The 18,247-nt window shown below is 37.6% G+C and overlaps 1 protein-coding gene across 4 annotated transcripts in view; it reads right to left on the bottom strand.

The window, feature by feature from the left end:
* sgce (sarcoglycan, epsilon) overlaps window positions 1-18,247 on the bottom strand; it is an 89,925-nt gene that overhangs the window by 30,090 nt on the left and 41,588 nt on the right. For all 4 annotated transcript variants that reach the window (XM_073054205.1, XM_073054203.1, XM_073054202.1 and 1 more), the window contains 3 exons: window positions 9,429-9,501; window positions 7,993-8,191; window positions 4,905-5,067 (listed from right to left, as the gene is read on the bottom strand). In XM_073054205.1, coding sequence (XP_072910306.1) covers window positions 4,905-5,067; window positions 7,993-8,191; window positions 9,429-9,501 — 435 coding nt within the window. The remainder of the gene's footprint in view (window positions 1-4,904; window positions 5,068-7,992; window positions 8,192-9,428; window positions 9,502-18,247) is intronic.

Here is an 18,247-nt window from a genome sequence, read left to right as displayed (position 1 = left end):
TCCTTGTACAGATTTAGTTTCCGGATTTACCCAATGAGGGTTAGGAGATAAATCCAAATCCCTTAACCAACAATTCAAATATCGAATATTAATTGCCCAATAATAAAATCTAAAATTAGGCAATGCCGATCCACCTTCCTTCTTTGACTCTGTAAATATCTTTTACCCAATCTAGGATTTTTATTCTGCCATATATATGAGGAAATTTTTGAATTAACATTGTCAAAAAAGGATTTTGGAATAAAAATTGGTACCACTTGAAATATATATAAGAACTTGGGTTAAATAATCTTCTTAATAGCATTAATCCGACCTATCAGAGATAAAGACAATGGTGACCATTTAGTAAACAAACATTTAATCTGATCAATTAAGGGTAAAAAATTAACCTTGAATAACTCCTTATGATTTTTTTATAATTTTAATCCCTAAGTATATAAAAAAGTCATTAACTAATTTAAAAGGTAAATTTCCATAAATTGGAACCTGTCTATTTAAGGGGAACAATTCACTCTTATTAAGATTCAATTTATACCCGGAAAAATGATATAACTGCAGGAATGGATTTCTCAGGATCAGAAATGTATAATAACAAATCATCAGCGTATAATGATAACTCATGTATATCTATCCCTCGAGTAATGCCAAAAATGTTAGGTGATTCTCTAACAGCAATTGCCAAAGGTTCAAGAGCAATATCAAATAATAATGGACTAAGCGGATAGCCTTGCCTGATACCCCGAAATAAACAAAAAAAGGGAGAGCTTTGAATGTTAGTAAAAACCGAGGCTACTGGAGTATGATATAACAATTTAATCCAGGATATAAATGTCGGACTAAAATTAAACTTCTCAAGCACAGTAAATAAATATGGCCATTCAACTCTATCAAATGCTTTCTCCGCATCTAATGAAATGATGCATTCTGAGGTACTGCGTGAAGGAGTATAAACAATATTCAATAATCTCCTAATATTGTAAAAAGAATAATGATTTTCAATAAAACCAGTTTGATCCTCTGAGATAATTTGAGGTAATATCTTCTCCAGCCTGGTTGCCAATAACTTGGAAAAGATCTTGGAATCTACATTCAATAGAGATATTGGTCTATAGGATGCACAGTCAGTAGGGTCTTTATCTTTTTTCAATATTAAAGAAATGGAAGCTCTATAAAAAGATTGTGGTAGTTTACCTAGTCTAATTGCTTCTTCAAAAACCCTGCATAACCAAGGAGAAAGAGTAGAGGAAAAAAACTTTTAAAATTCCACTGTATACACATCTGGACCTAGTGCTTTCCCGGAATTCATAGAGGAAATAACACCTTTAATTTCTGCATCTGTAATAGGAGTTTCTAATATTAAAAGTTCTTCAGATGATAATTTAGGAAAATTCAATTTCCCTAAAAAATCATGCATGGTATTATAATCATGAGGAAATTCAGAATGATACAGGGAGGTATAAAAATCTTGAAAAGATTTATTTATCTCATCATGATTAACTGTCAGTTCACCATTCTGTTGGCGAATCTTAATAATTTGACGTTTAACCGAAGCATTCTTCAATTGGTTAGCTAACAGTTTACCCGATTTATCACTATGTATATAAAAATCACTTCTGGTTTTCATTCATTGATTTTCAATCGAAGATGTAAGAAATAAACTGTGTTCCATTTGAAGCTCAACCTTTTGTTTGTAAAGCTCCTTACTAGGAGCAATCGAATATTTCTTGTCAATTTCTTTAATCTTATCAACCAATAAAAGAGTTCTCTTCTTTATACGTTTTCTCAAACCAACAGAATAGGAGATAATCTGTCCACGTATATATGCTTTAAAAGTATCCCAAAGTGTTCCCTAGGAGATTTCATCCGTGGAATTAGTTGAAAAGAAATCAATCTGTTCCTTTATAAATTTAATGAAATCCGGATCTTGTAGTAAGGTAGAATCAAATCGCCATTGCTTAGTACTAGGACCTGTGTCCATTAATTTAATAGAAAGTTTCATTGAAGCATGATCAGAATTGGCTATAACGTCATAATTACAACCAATTACCGATGGAATAAAATGAGAGTCAATGAAAAAGTAGTCAATTCTCGAGTAAGAATGATAGACATGTGCGAAAAATGAAAACTCTTTGTCCTTAGGATGTAGAAATCTCCAAATATCGAAAATTCCAGTATCAGTCAAAAAAGAATTGATATAAGTGTCCAACTTATTTGGTAAAGTCTGAATGGATATAGATCTATCCAGCAAAGGATTTAAACAACAATTGAAGTCACTACCCATTATTAACATATATTCATTTAAATTAGGTAGAGAAGTAAATAAAGACTTAAAGAAATCAGGATAATCCATGTTTGGAACGTAAACATTAACCATAGCAACCTTCTTATTAAAAAGTAACCCAGTAATTAACAAAAATCTACCATTCGGATCCGAAATAATATCGTGTTGAACAAATGTAATAGAGGAGTCAATAAAAATTGAAACTCCTTTTACTTTGGCATTCAAATTCAAATGGTACTGTTGACCCCTCCAAAACCTAGAAAAACATTGATTGCCCTCTTTCCTCACATGAGTTTCTTGTACAAAAATAATATGCGCTTTCAGTCTTTGGAATACTTTAAAAATCTTTTTTCGTTTAATCGGATGGTTTAAGCCATTAGTATTCCAAGAGACAAAATTAATGGTCTCAGCCATATTTCTAAAATCATCCCTTTGGTATATAAAGAGTTAACCAAAGTATGAACTCATGCACCCGGAAGAGGAACAAAAATAAGTGGAGGAACCGGAAATGACGACACATTGGACATTTTAGTAGTTTGAAATCAGCCCAAATGAAAAAAACTAGAAAAACTAATGAAAAGACCAATAGAATTAGAAAGAAACCTCCCACCCACCACCCACCACCCATGAAAAAAAGATCCTCCTGAGCCTAAAGGAGGCCAGGAAAAAAAAGCGTGACACTAAATCTACCCCCATGTCTCCAGAAGGCGACTCCAAATATATAAAAGAGAAAAAAAAAATCCACCCAAAATCCTAAAAAGTAATTAACAGTATACTAAAAACAGACTTCTTAATATAATTGCTAGTAAAAAGAAAACAAAAAGAATATGAACACTGGTAACTTATAAATCCGGTTAAAACCTGAACAAATAAAAGTTAGGATGTGATAAGAATGGCATTATGGGAAGAAGACGACAAAAAAAATGACGAAAGAAAAAAAAGCAAGTATTTTAAAAAAGAAACCGCCATCTTAGTTACACAAAAAATGAAAGATATATATCAAAATGTTTAAAAAAATTGACTTTCAGAGAATTAATAATAATGACCAAAAAATAAAATACAATGGCTAAAGTAAGTAAATTAAAAAGATTGGTACGTCGATAAAGAAAAGCTTTAATAGGAATATAAAATGTAAAATAAACCTACACCAATAACCAGAAACAAAATCTGGTTTTGGAAACAAAAATTATCTTATAACGATCAAAACTATACATTTATTAGAGACGAGAAACCGAAGCAGTAGGATAATTCTCATCCAGAAAGCTTCGAGCATCAGATGTGGAGAGAAAAATACATCGTGGTGCATTCGAAGGCGAGATTCTAAGTTTCGCAGGGTATAAAAGCGCTGGTCTTAGGTTTTTCTCGTAACATTCAGACATCAAAGGTTTAAAAGCAAGCTGCGCCTTCATCACTTCTGGGCTAAAATCCTCCACAAGCCGGAATTGGAATTCTCGCAATTTAACCATCCCTAAACGACGAGCCAAACGATTAAGGTGCTCTTTAACATGCATAGTGAAATCGAACAATTACAACAAGTGGTTTAGATGAAGAACTTGGTGATCGGCGCATAATTCTATGGGCACGATCAAGTAACGGAGGACTATCTGGGAAAACAGAAGGGAACGCATCCTTTAAAAGTTGAGCGAAATACTTCGAGGGGTCTCCTTGTTCGATACCTTCCGGGAGGCCAAGTATGCGTAAGTTCTGTCTTCTAGATCGATTTTCAAAATCGACACTCTTGGCTTTAAGTATTTCCAACTGTTTAATCGCCAAAGATAATTTCTGCTCCAGATTCTCGATTTTCAAGTCTCGCTTCCGAGCGTCCTCTTGCAGAGTTGCGATTAAAGTTTGATGCTGTTTAACTTCATGACCAATCTTATCCAGAGAATCCTGGAAAGCCTTTAAATCTTCTTTGAAAGTTTGTCGTTGTTCTTCAAATTTTTCATTTAAGAGCTCCAATAACGTATCATAAGTCAATTCAGTACATTTAGGATCAGTCTTTTTTTTCTTTCCATTGCCGTTAGAATCTTGCCCAGGGTCTCGCCCTTTAAATCTTAAAGCCATTTTTGTACTCATTTCTTCAAAATTCACAGCACACTCTTAAAGATAAGTCCAAGAAAGTAACAAGAATCTTCTGGTGTAGGTAAAAATAAGTTAAATAAGGGTGATCATAGGTTAAAAAAGTAAAGGTTATGGAGCGAATCTAAAATAGTGCTCACTCCATCAGCGTCTCCTGGTGACCTCTCTGCCTTCTCAAAGAGAAAGGGCTTGAGAGTGTGAACTGCAAGTGGTCTTGACTGTGGAAGGATGTGGTAGAGTAGATAAAAAGAAAATACTTACAGTGACAATTGAAACTATGGGCCGAGGAGTGGGGGAGTCAAGGTATTAAACATCACCAATAATGAATTCAAGAGAAATCTCTTTACAACAGAGTGATTAAGATGTGCAACTAATAACAGGGAATAGTTGAAACACAGATATACTTAGGGGAAGCTAAGTAAATAATTTGTAATACTTTCTTATAGTGAAAATAATGACGAATATTAAAATGTGTGAGATCCACTCCAAGACAGTGAATACAATAAGATTTTATAAAGATCATTAGCAGTACTTTCCGACTTACCAAGGACAGTTTGCACCAGTCAATGTCAAACTGGGCTCTGAATTTCTTGTCACAGCTAATGCTGGGCTCCATCTCCTGGCTACACTTCTGCTGGTTTTGAGGAGTTTCCACCTCTCTTAGACATGATGAAAATGTCACATCCGTACCCACCATGACATAAACCCTGTGCAGGAAGAGGACCAGTAACAGAAGTGATTTCTAGCAACTAAGTGGCATGTGAAGCTTGCCACTGACAATGGCTGGTCAACATCTAATAATGCTTGCATTTTAAAAAGACAAATTCTTTAAAAACATTTGGGATTTATTAAACTTACAAAGCACAGACTGGAAATGACTCTGTAGACTTCTACACAGAAATCAAAATACATCCATTCGTGTTCACATGGAAACATTCATAGCAGGAAATTCTAAACGGCAACATCTAATGCTACTATGTGACATTGGACCACTCGCTGCCAGAATGACATGGATGGCCACTTGTGGGTAAATTGCAAAAGGCATCATATCATGCTTTTACAGCCAAAAGAATAGAGAGTAGAGATACCAGGTTATCAGTTAGAGTACAATTCCAATTTAAACATTATTACTACTCTAGTGAGGCCGGCCGGTGGTGTAGTTGCAGCCGCACCAGACTTCGAGGCGAGTGGTCCTAGGTTTGAGCCCTTGCACGCTTTCCATCCGTGCTGGGTTGAGTGTTGAGCTAGCAACTCGACCTCGTGAAAAACAAATGCAAAGGAAACAGGAAAGGGTGCCACCCAATGTACCACAAAGCGCCGAGTGGAACAACTGTTCTAGTGGCCAATGCTCCAGCAGCTGTTCTGTTTTTAGGTACACACTCAAACAACAATTAATGTGATCAATCATCATTTACAGGTTAACGTTAGTTAATTTCATAGAATCTGAGTACTCCTAGAGTTGCTATTATTCTAAAAGTGTTGTGGATGCCAGAGAATATTTTTTGTCGAATTCAAACCACCTGCAGAAAATAATGGATGGTCCCCAATATGGATGATTTATCTGGTTATTCCCTCCTGAAATACATCATGAATGAGAAGTTATGCAGAGCTGGGAAAACTGCTGAAAGGACGAGGAAGATGGGAAGAAAGTCCTGAGTGACCTGGGGACAAGTCAAATTCAAATCTAAAACAATGAAACATTTATGAGAGAGCTAGGCATTTGGCTGCTTAGAAGCTAGGACTGAAAACAGTTACATCATCTTTCAGTTTGTCATATACTATATAGTCACGTCGGTGGTGCGATTGCAGAGAGGTTAACACAATGCTTTCCAGAAGCAGCTTCCTGGGCTGTCTGTAAGAATTTCCCCATGACAGCGTCGGTTTCCTTCAGGTGCTCTGGTTTCCTCCTACAGTCCTTGGTAGGTTAACTGATCATTGTAAAATGCTCTGTGATTTGGCTAGGGTTAAATCAGGGGTTGCTGGGTGGCATGGCTCAAAGGGCCTGTTCTGTGCTGTATCTCAATAAATAAAAATGAAGTCGCTGAGAATCCCTGCTCATTGTAAAGAAGCCACAAGCCCAGGGACTTGAATAGACAAGGGAAACTACTAGTTGGTCTGATGATATAACGTGCTGACTTTCAAGTGGTGGGAACATTTTGGGTTATTGCATGGGAGTGTAGTGGTTAACATAAATTTATGGGGAGAAGCTGGGAAGCTGGATTCATTTTCCTCTGAGCAATGGAGTCTGAGGGTTGGCCCGATAGAAGTACACAACCTTATCAGGGCCTTATAGGGTAGATAGTCAGGATCTTTTTCCCATGGTAGGAGTCTCACCAAAATGAGGCCACATGTTTAAAATGTAAGAAGTGAATCTGAGCTCAGTTTTATCTATTTTTACTCAAAGAACTTTTGAAATGGATGTAATGCAGGCAAATGGGATTACTTAAAATTTGACATGGAGACGATAAGCTGAAGTTTGTGTGGTACAGCTCTATGACTTGGTTATGTTGTGGCCAGTGGAGAAGTACATACATGTTGTAGTTTATGCATCTGGAAAAGACTGGGGATCGAGGCTGGGCCGAAGAAAACAACAAGAATATTCAAGTGCTAGAATATTGCCATCTTTGATGTTTCTAACTCTGCCACTAGTCACAAACTCAACCACAGCCTGAAAATGGGAAGCAATGTCCAAATTATGAGGGGAAAGACACATAAGCAACCCTGGCCAGCAAACTCCAGTTACGTGGCATTTATTTTGCAAGCAAGAGGGGAAAGGCATCGTTAAGTGATGTGAACTGCCTTTGTCAAACAGCGGGCAGTTTTGTGCGAGCTACTGTATAAAAGGTTTGAAATTGCCAGTAATATCGAGGGTGCAGAGGAACATCCGTTTGTTGACTAGAGATGTTCAGAATGCAAGTGATCTGTGATAACATGTAGCAGGGAAACTGTGCAATGCCTGCAGCTGGATGGTACATTTGATAGGATGACGCATTCAGGTCATGATTAGCCAGAGTACAGGAAAGAGACAGAGAGCTTAGTAATGAGATGTCGTAATGACAACCTTTCCTCAAAGTCAGCAAAACAATGAAAGCCCATGCTTGACTTCAGGAAGGGGAGCAGTCCACACGTTCCTGTCTACATGAAATGTTAAGGGTGAGATGTCCCTAGGACTGAACATCAGCAATAGCCTGCACCGATCCAACCACAGAGACACCACAGCCAAGTAAACAAACCAGAACTTCTACTGCTTCAGGAAGCTAAAGAAATTTGGCATGTGGCCTTTGATCCTCACCAATTTTTAATCGATATATCACAGAAAGCATCCTAGCCGATGCATCACAGCTTGGTATGGCAAACGCTCTGCCCAAGACTGCAAAAGAAAAACAACAAATTGCAAAGTGTTGTGTGCATATCTCTGTACTTCATAGAAACAAGTCTCTCCGTGGTCCAACTTCAGAGTCCAGAATCTGTAGTGAACACAATTACAGCCAACCTATGCAATTCAAGCCCAAAAGCAGTAGGCTTCTAAGGTGAGGAAATAAATCAGCAGCTGAAGGAATCAAACTAAACTGAGAATTAGTTACAAATCCAAACATACTACTTTATTTGTTTCTCTAAATAATTAAACTCACCCTTCCTTCATATTATTGATTGGAAGAGGCACTCGCCCACCTCGGTCAAGAGCCGAGGTGATATTGATGGCATTTAGACGATCAGGCTGCCAAATGTTCTTCACTGCTCCAAGGAAATCACCAATGACCTCACTCGCCAACATCTCCTCCACATTCATGTTCCTCACAAAAAACTCTGCCTGATATGGTAAAGGGTAATCTTTAAAAAATAAAGAGGAATATCAGCAAAGTTAAAACAAGTGGTTGCTCAAAAAAGGTATCCTTGACCATGGAAACAAGCAGCTAATGGTGTCACTGAGGGCAAAGCCCATTCACATATACAGATAATCCTGAAGCTAATTTTAACCAATTAACTATTAATAAGTAGACATCGCTCGCAGAATCAAAATTCTCTGCTCATTCCTAGATGTTATGTTGATCATGTGGCCTGGCAGACCACTTTGCATAGCTGTTCAGAAATCAGTGAATCGGTAATAACTTGAGTTATGCACAGGCCTGATTGAGGCAAGGATAGCAACATCCCTCCTTAAAATTTATGAATGAATTAATCAGCTAAGTTTGTTCTGACAAAGACTAAATATAGTGGTAAAAACAGAAAATGCTTGAAATACTGAGATCAGGCAACATCAGTGGAAAAAGAGAGATAGGAGAGGCAATTCTTTACCCTTTCTCTTTCTATGATGCATCCTGACCAGCTGGGGAATTCCGTTTTATTTCAGATTTCCTGTATTCAAAGTTTTATTTTGAGTTTAAACATTTATTTCTATTAAAGCGTTTTTGGGTGCCTTTTATTATGTAGATAAATACCACAAGTTACTTATTTGCATTCACTTGGAACCACTGCAATTCTTTACATGATTATTATTCACAAGTTCAAATAGGAGATTTTTAACCACGGCCAAGACATGCAGGAAATCTGGCTCCTAATATTTATCTCTATTACCTGTTTCTTTTTATTGTTTCATTGCTGAAATGACTCGAGATTTTATATTCTACTATAACTAAAAAGCTTTTCATTTCATAAAAAAATATTTTTAATGAAGGCATTTTGAAACTTCTTTTGTCAGTAACAGATGATATTTTTAAAATTTCCTTTTAATAGTTGCATTGTAAAATTTGGGCAGTTTGGAAGGAAATACATATCCAACAGCAGATGTTATGTTGGATGGAAAAGTAATTGAAGCTCTCCTTTCGAGATGTGAACCAAACTCCTTTATACAAAATGGCGACACAAGAGACTGCAGATGCTGCTCCTAGAGGTCCTTTCCATTGTAGATCCTGGACTCTAGGTGGCATCAGTTTGGAATGTATATGCAGAAGTCGGTCCTTTTATACAAATGTTGATGCAAGCTAGTCCTTTACATGGTTTTGTTCTTATTTCCAAGATATTATAACCACTACACAAATAAAAAAAAGTAGGTTATATTGCTTCTCACCATTTGAAGCCATGATGTTGACAATCAGAGTATGCCGTGCAGTTTCATATGTTCTTCTGTTATAAGCTGTAACCTGACAAAAGTTCAAACAGGAAATCACCAAGTGCTTAAAAATATTGTACACCAATTGAAGCATAATATGTTTGTATACATTCTTCCTATGAACCCCTACCATGCACGTGTTACTGTGCAGCACATTAATAGAAATTAAACCAACACATTAGAATAGTGAAACAGTCAGAAGTGTAATGAAACAAGAGGACACAGATACAAGTAGAAAGTGATGCAGCGCGTGTACTGCAAAGGGGCTTTCAGGTCAGAGATTTGGATTACCTAGAAAGCACGGCCTGAGAGACTGGTTAAAGTTGAGTTGCTGACAGCATTGTAGATCTAGCTGAGCAAATGAATTACTTCAGCAAAGAAGAGTATGGACCAGGAGCTGGGAGATGGGATTAGTGCAAATGAGTGTTCACTAGTCAGTAAAGATATGGTGGGCTGAATGGCCTATTTCCATGCTGCATGCTACACTCTCAAACACAAATATAATAGTAACCACATATTGAACACCTGCAAACTGCTTAATCAGATGTAAAATGAATATTGTCCCAAGTCAAATATTACCAGCACTCGCATTAATTAAGGAATAATTGATATTTTCGGTGAGGGAGTGTAATGCGAGCTGAGTCTGAAGAAACCCCTCAACTGGAAAAAAAAAGCTATTTCTTTTTATAATTTAATGAGCACATGAACAAAGTTTGCCCTTTCCATTTGGTATAAATACATCAATCCAACAAGGAGGCAATAATTTGAGTCAGTGTTACATACTCGTGACACGTGACAGTGGTACCCTTGTCACGTGACTGGGGTTGAAGCTATACTGGACTTGAGGTAATGGTCTTGTGATGGTGGAGTGACGTCATTTTCCCGCCAGTAGAGATCATGTGACAGGTTTTTTTTTTACAGGGTATAAGAGGAGGACCCCTCGCTGTGGGGTGGAGCAGTTCGTGGCTGGATTTGCCATGTTGACTTCATGCCACTACGTGATTTAATGTGATGACGCAGTTTAGTTGAAAGATTAAGTTTTATCTAATGCCTAAAGTTTAAAAGGTCATTGCCAGCAGTTTCTTTACAATACTGCTAGTTAAGAATCAGTGGAGAGTGAAGATCAGAGTTCGGGAGTTAAAGATCGAGGAGAATCGAATTTTGATGGTGAAACAGGTTCGACCTTATTTGATCCTTATTCGGAAGGAATTCGTTGACTGTTCTCGTGTTAATCTCTGCTGGGTAGCAGAAAAGATTGAGGACAGTGTGGAAGGAAAGGTCAGTGCCTTTAAGCCGTTACGTTTCATAAAATTCTTCGTGGGAAGAGTTCAACTTTGGAGACTGAAGAAAACCAACATGAAAGAGAATTTAAATCGTCTTAAAAAGTCTCTCCTTTTAAATGGACTGAGCATTTTGAACTTTTGGCAATACCACTTTAAAGAACTGTTTTTGCAACATCGCTTTAAGAACTGTTTGAGCTACATCGCTTTAAGAACTGTTTGAGCTGTATCGCTTTAAGAACTGTTTAAGCTGCCGCACAGCAGTTGATTTCCGGTTACGTTAGTGTTTGTTTACTTTTGTGGGGTTTGTTTTCAGTGTTTAATAAACGTGTTATTTGTTATTAAAACCCTTGCCTAACTCACATATATTTATTGTTGCCTGAATACGTAACATAAATATGGGGGCTGCGTCCGGATTGGATCGTTTGAGTTTATATGCTTGTTAGTTTTTGAATCGGTGTTTTGGAAATGGGGAATACTCGATTCTTTTGTTTGATTGGCTTGTGAGTGGTATTCGGCAACGATGAATATTGATGAGTTTCTGGCTTTGCCAGGCGCGGAGTTGTTAGCGAAGGCAAAAAAAACTGAGGTGTCTGAGATAGCTAGTAGATTGCAACTTAAAGGTATTTTGACGACTACGTCAAAGGCTGTAATACAGAGAAAAATCACATCACTCTTTGTGGATTCGGGTGATTTTGATGAATCGATTTTAGAATTGTTTCCAATAAGTAATATGGAGATGCAGTTGCAAATTGAACAAATGAAGTTGGAACAAAGTAAAGCAGAATTGGAGCGTTGTAAATTGGAAGCTGAACAGAAAAAGAGGGAGTTTGATTATGCAATGGAGGAATTAAGGTCTGGGAATCAGTCTTCTGGTTCTAGAAAGTCATTTGTTGCTAGTCAAGAAATTAAATTGGTCCCTCCATTTAGTGAAACAGAAGTGGAAAGATATTTTCAACATTTTGAAACTATTGCTCGGATGTCAGAGTGGCCGAGAGATAAATGGTCAGTGTTGTTACAGAGTGTAATTAAAGGCAAAGCACAACAAGTTTACACAGCTTTAACTGCTGCGCAAGCATTAGATTATGATATTGTGAAAATGCATATTCTCAAAGCGTACGAATTAGTCCCAGAAGCATATAGAGAAAGATTCAGAAGTTTGAAGAAGTCTGTGGAAAAGACTTATATGGAATTTGCCTATGATAAAGCTGTGTGTTTTGAGAGATGGGTTTCTTCTAAAAATGTAAATGGGGACTATGATACATTGAGAGAGCTGATTTTAATGGAGGAATTTAAAAGAAGCATTCCTGCTGAAGTAAGGACCTACGTAAATGAGAGGGATACTGATAAATTGCAGGACTGTGCTAGATTAGCTGATGACTATGTTTTAATCCATAAGAATAAATTTCCTCAGGGCAGAATTTTTAAGAGGAAAAATAATATGGAGACTCAAGGTAAATCAGAAATTAAATCAGAGGTTAATGAGAAAGGTAAGGAGGATGGAAAACCTGTGAAGGAAAGACAGTTTGGTCTTATTTGTAACTATTGTAAGAAGCCTGGCCATGTAATAGCTAACTGTTTCAAACTGAAAAAGAAAGAGAAGGAAGCAGTTCCAGATGCTTGTGTGCAACATACTGAAGCACCTGTAAAATTACAGGGTTTGGTAAACACAAATGAGGCTTTGTTAGAGTCTGACCAAGTTAGAAAGGGATATGATCATTTTATAACTGAAGGGTTTGTATCTTTGAAAGAAGGATCTACTCTGGTGCCAATAAAAATCCTTAGGGATACTGGAGCTTCTCAATCACTGATGTTAGACAATGTGTATTGAAGTTTAATGAGGAGTCTGATACTGGTGAAGTAAATTACATAAAAGGTGTTGGGAGTGATTTTATGTCTGTACATTTACATAAAGTAAATTTAAAGTCAGGATTAGTTACAGGATTTGTTAAAGTAGGATTACAGCATAGCTTACCTGTGAAGGGTATTTCTTTATAATGACTTGGCAGGTGGACAAGTTTTTCCTGAAGTGCATTTGACAATGGAGTCAGAGGAGCCAGAGATGAATTCTAACACAGATTTTTCCTGTGTTGTGACTAGAGCTATGGCTAAAAAGATTGATGCGCAGAATGAGGTTGTTACTCATGACTGTTCAACTCAGGATTCGAGTTTTGAGGATGTGTCAGAGACTTTCTTACCTTCGTTGTTTGAACAAGATTCTGGGAGTAAGTCTGACTATGAAGATTTATCTCTGTCTCGGAAGGAGATGATAGCAGAGCAGAATAGAGACCCTGAGATTATAAAATTAAGGGAACAAGCTTTACTAGATAGTGAAATTGAGAAGGTGTCAGTAGGATATTACTTGGAGAAAGGAGTGTTGATGAGGAAGTGGAGGTCGCCTACAATTCCTGCAAGTGAGGAATGGAATGTTGTTTACCAGGTAGTTGTCCCTAAAGTTTATCGAAATGAGATTTTGACTTTAGCTCATAGTGTGCCTTTAGGTGGACATCAAGGGGTAAGGAAAACTGTGGACAAGATTTTAAAACATTTTTACTGGCCTGGTCTAAGAAAAGATGTGGCGATGTTTTGTAAAATGTGCCATACTTGTCAAATTGTGGGTAAACCAAATCAAGTTACACCAGTAGCTCCATTACAACCTATTCCAGCATTTGGTGAACCGTTTTCTAAAGTTATTGTAGATTGTGTTGGTCCATTACCAAAGACAAAAACTGGTTATCAGTATTTGTTGACTATCATGTGTACTTCGTCTAGGTTTCCAGAGGCAGTACCACTAAGGAATATAAAAGCTAAAACTGTGACAAAGGCTCTTATAAAATTCTTTACTTATTTTGGATTACCTAAGGAAATACAAACTGATCAAGGCAGTAATTTTATGTCTGGATTGTTTCAACAGATAGTTTATAAATTGGGAGCTAAGCAAATCACTTCGTCTGCATACCATCCAGAATCGCAAGGTGCCTTGGAGAGGTTTCATTCTACCCTCAAGAATATGATTAGGACATATTGTGTGGAAAATGAAAGTGACTGGGATGAGGGTATAAACTTACTTTTATTTGCAATAAGGGAATCGGTACAGGAATCTTTAGGTTTCAGTCCATTTGAACTTGTGTTTGGGCATAGAGTTAGAGGACCTTTAGCTTTATTGAAAGAACAGTGGATTAGTAAGGAAGTACACACTAATTTGTTGGACTATGTTTTGAAATTTAAGGACAGGTTACATAAAGCTTGTAGCTTAGCCAAGGAAAATTTAAAGTTGGCTCAGGAGAAAATGAAAACTTGGTATGATAAAGAAGCTAGGATGAGGATGTTCAAGCCCGGAGATAAGGTGTTGGTTCTTTTCCCAGTGCAGACAAATCCTTTACAAGCTAGATTTCATGGTCCTTATGAAATTGTGTCTAAAATCAATGATGTGGATTACGTAATAAAAACTCCAGATCGTAGAAGGTCAACACAACTTTGCCATATAAATATGATTAAACCATATTTTGAGAAACAATCTGATACTGTGACTGTTGTGGTTAGTGAGAATGAGTTTGATGTAACTGGGAACATGATAGATGATTCATCTGACATTCATTCTAAACCCAACATTGTTTCTGGTAGGTTACCAAATTCAACCATTCTGGAAAATATTGATGAGAAATTAGCACATTTACAGCTACAGCAGAAACAACAGATGAAGGAATTAATTTTTAAATATAAGGATTTGTTTCCAGATGTTCTGAGAAGGACTACTATAGCTTCACATGATGTAGATGTTGGAGATGCCAAACCTATCAAACATCCATATAGGATGAACATGGAAAAATGTGAACTTGCTGAGAAAGAAATTGAATACATGTTAGAGAATGATATTATTAGACATTCTAACTCGAATTGGAGTTCGCCATGTGTTATGGTACCAAAACCAGATGGTAGTATTAGGTTTTGTACGGACTATAGGAAGGTGAATGCTGTAACGAAAACAGATGCATATCCGATTCCTAGAGTAGATGATTGTGTAGATAAAGTTGGAAAAGCAAAGTTCCTTACAAAGATTGATTTATTGAAAGGGTATTGGTGTGTTCCATTAAAGGACAGAGGTAGAGAGATTTCTGCATTTGTAACTCCATCTGGGTTATATGAGTATAATGTTCTTCCATTTGGGATGAAGAATGCCCCAGGTACTTTCCAGAGGATGATTAACTCTGTGATTCAGGGATTGAAAGATACTGATGCTTATATTGATGATTTAGTGACAGGAAATGATACTTGGGAAGCACACATTATTGCGGTGGAGAAATTGTTTGAAAGGCTTTCAAAAGCTAACTTAACTATTAATTTAGCTAAGAGTGAATTTGGACATGCCACTGTGACTTACCTTGGTTATGTTGTGGGTCAAGGTAAGGTAGCTCCTGTTCAGGCAAAAGTTCGGGCAATTTTAGAGATTCCCACTCCAATGGGGAAAAAAACTCTTAGAAGATTCTTGGGAATGGTAGGATATTATCGAAAATTTTGTAAGAATTTTGCTAATGTTGCCCTTCCACTAACTAATCTTTTGCAGAAGAATGTGAAGTTTGTGTGGACAGTGCCTTGTCAAGAAGCATTTGAAAAATTGAAAGCAATGATATGTCAACAACCTGTGCTTAAGGCACCTGACTTTGAAAAACCTTTTTCATTAGCTGTAGATGCTAGTGATGAGGCTGCGGGAGCAGTATTAATGCAAAGGAATGAGGGTGATGAGGTTGATCATCCAGTAGCTTACTTTTCTAAGAAATTTAATAAGCATCAAAGAAACTATTCGACAATAGAGAAAGAATTGTTATCTCTTGTTTTAGCTTTAGAATATTTTGAGGTATATGTTGGTACAACTCAAAAACCACTTATTGTTTACACTGATTATAATCCGTTAGTTTTTCTGAGTAAGATGAAAAACAAAAACAGAAGATTATTAAATTGGAGTTTGATGTTACAAGAGCACAATATTGTGATAACTCATATTAAAGGTAAAGATAATGTGGTTGCTGATTGTCTATCTCGATGTTGAATGTACAATGTAATTTTTTTTATTTTATGGAGTGTTTTTTTTCAATTGTAACACTCCTACTGTATTGTGAGTTGTAAGATGTTATGTGATGGTATTGTATATTGTGTATGGTATAAAATTTATACATTTGTTTTTCTTGTAAGTAATTGTTAAAATTTTTGTTCTTGTCAGACCAAAAATGTTTTTTTGGAGGGAGGTGTTACGTACTCGTGACACGTGACAGTGGTACCCTTGTCACGTGACTGGGGTTGAAGCTATACTGGACTTGAGGTAATGGTCTTGTGATGGTGGAGTGACGTCATTTTCCCGCCAGTAGAGATCATGTGACAGGTTTTTTTTTTTTTACAGGGTATAAGAGGAGGACCCCTCACTGTGGGGTGGGGCAGTTCGTGGCTGGATTTGCCATGTTGACTTCATGCCACTGCGTGATTTAATGCGATGACGCAGTTTAGTTGAAAGATAAAGTTTTATCTAATACCTAAAGTTTAAGAGGTCATTGCCAGCAGTTTCTTTACAATACTGCTAGTTAAGAATCAGTGGAGAGTGAAGATCGGAGTTCGGGAGTTAAAGATCGAGGAGAATCGAATTTCGACGGTGAAACAGGTTCGACCTTATTTGATCCTTATTCGGAAGGAATTCGTTGACTGTTCTCGTGTTAATCTCTGCTGGGTAGCAGAAAAGATTGAGGACAGTGTGGAAGGAAAGGTCAGTGCCTTTAAGCCGTTACGTTTCATAAAATTCTTCGTGGGAAGAGTTCGACTTTGGAGACTGAAGAAAACCGACGTGAAAGAGAATTTAAATCGTCTTAAAAAGTCTCTCCTTTTAAATGGACTGAGCATTTTGAACTTTTGGCAATACCACTTTAAAGAACTGTTTTTGCAACATCGCTTTAAGAACTGTTTGAGCTACATCGCTTTAAGAACTGTTTGAGCTGTATCGCTTTAAGAACTGTTTAAGCTGCCGCACAGCAACTGATTTCCAGTTACGTTAGTGTTTGTTTACTTTTGGGGGGTTGTTTGCAGTGTTTAATAAATGTGTTATTTGTTATTAAAACCCTTGCCTATCTCACATATATTTATTGTTGCCTGAATACGTAACAGTCAGTGGAATTATTTTACACTAAACAAGCAGATACCCAAACAGGAATCACAAGCACTTTGTTCATTTAATTATAAATGTGATACAGTTTTGCTGTAACATTGGATTTAAAACAACAGTTTGATAAACCACTACCAAAACACTATCTTAGGCGATTCGATTGTACATTAGAAGAGAAACGTCAATACATCTTTAGATACAGTGGATTCTATAGTGAGTAGATCAAGCACGTTTTGAGAATGGTGCATTGTCTCACTAATGTCAAGACCATGGATACTACCTGGTGGCTGCACAACATTCTGCAGTAAGCGGGTGACCAGCCAGAAGGCATGATCCATATTAGTTTCAAATGAGAAAGGGGTGAAATCCAGCAGACAGATTTTAATAAATTAGGAAAGAGATTAACAAGCAAACCAGTAGTGGTGAGGGGGGGAGTGGGGAGTGGGGAATTCACCTATCAGGGTAGAGCAACAGCAGTCAGGAATGGCACTGGGGCCGTCTCTGAGGCTCAGCAGGGAAGCGTAAAGTCAGGCAGCACAATGGCGAAGGAGTCTCAAAAGTTAGGGGGACGGAAAGGAGATTCTGTGGCTGCAAAAGAGACGTCAGGATGGTGTGTTGCCTCCCAGGGGCTAGGGTCCAGGATGTCTCAGAGCGGCAGCAGAATATTCTCAAGAGAGAAGGTGAGTAGCCAGAGGTTGTGGTGCACATCGGCACCAATGACGTTGCTCGAAAGAAGGAAGATGTGCTGCACAGCAAGTAAAGGGAATTAGGAAAGAGGGTGAAGAGCAGGACATCCAGTAATCTCTGGAGCATGCCCAGTGCCACTTGCTAATCAGGGCAGGAATAGGATGATAGTACAGATTTGAATGAGTGGCTGAGGAACTGGTGCAAGGGGCAGGGTTTCAGATTCTCAGATCATTGGGAACTCTTCTGGGGCAGGGGTGACCTGTACAAGAGGAATGAACTGAAGGAGAACCAATACCCAGGCCGGGAGGCTGGCTGGTGCTACTCAGGAGGGTTTAAAGCAGTTTGACAGGGGGTTGGGAACCAGAGCACCAGGTCAGAAAGTGGAGAGATGGAGAGGAAGGTAGATATTAGGGTCAGTAAAAACAGGCAAGTTCAAGTTGAAGTTCATTGTTATTCAACCATATACATGCATACTGCCAAATGAGACAATGTTCCTCCAGACCAAGGTGCACAATATAGTACATATAACTCACTCACAACACCAAGTACTATTACCACAAATATATTAACAAATAATAAGGTACATTTACAACTCAAGTTAAAAAGTAAACAGTATAACACTACTGGTGCTTTACACGTGATGAGACCGAGGTGGTGGCAGGGAA

This window comes from Hemitrygon akajei, chromosome 8 (genome assembly GCF_048418815.1).
Source record: "Hemitrygon akajei chromosome 8, sHemAka1.3, whole genome shotgun sequence".
In the NCBI taxonomy this organism is placed as follows: Eukaryota; Metazoa; Chordata; class Chondrichthyes; order Myliobatiformes; family Dasyatidae; genus Hemitrygon; species Hemitrygon akajei.
This window is presented reverse-complemented; position numbering and strand designations above follow the sequence as displayed.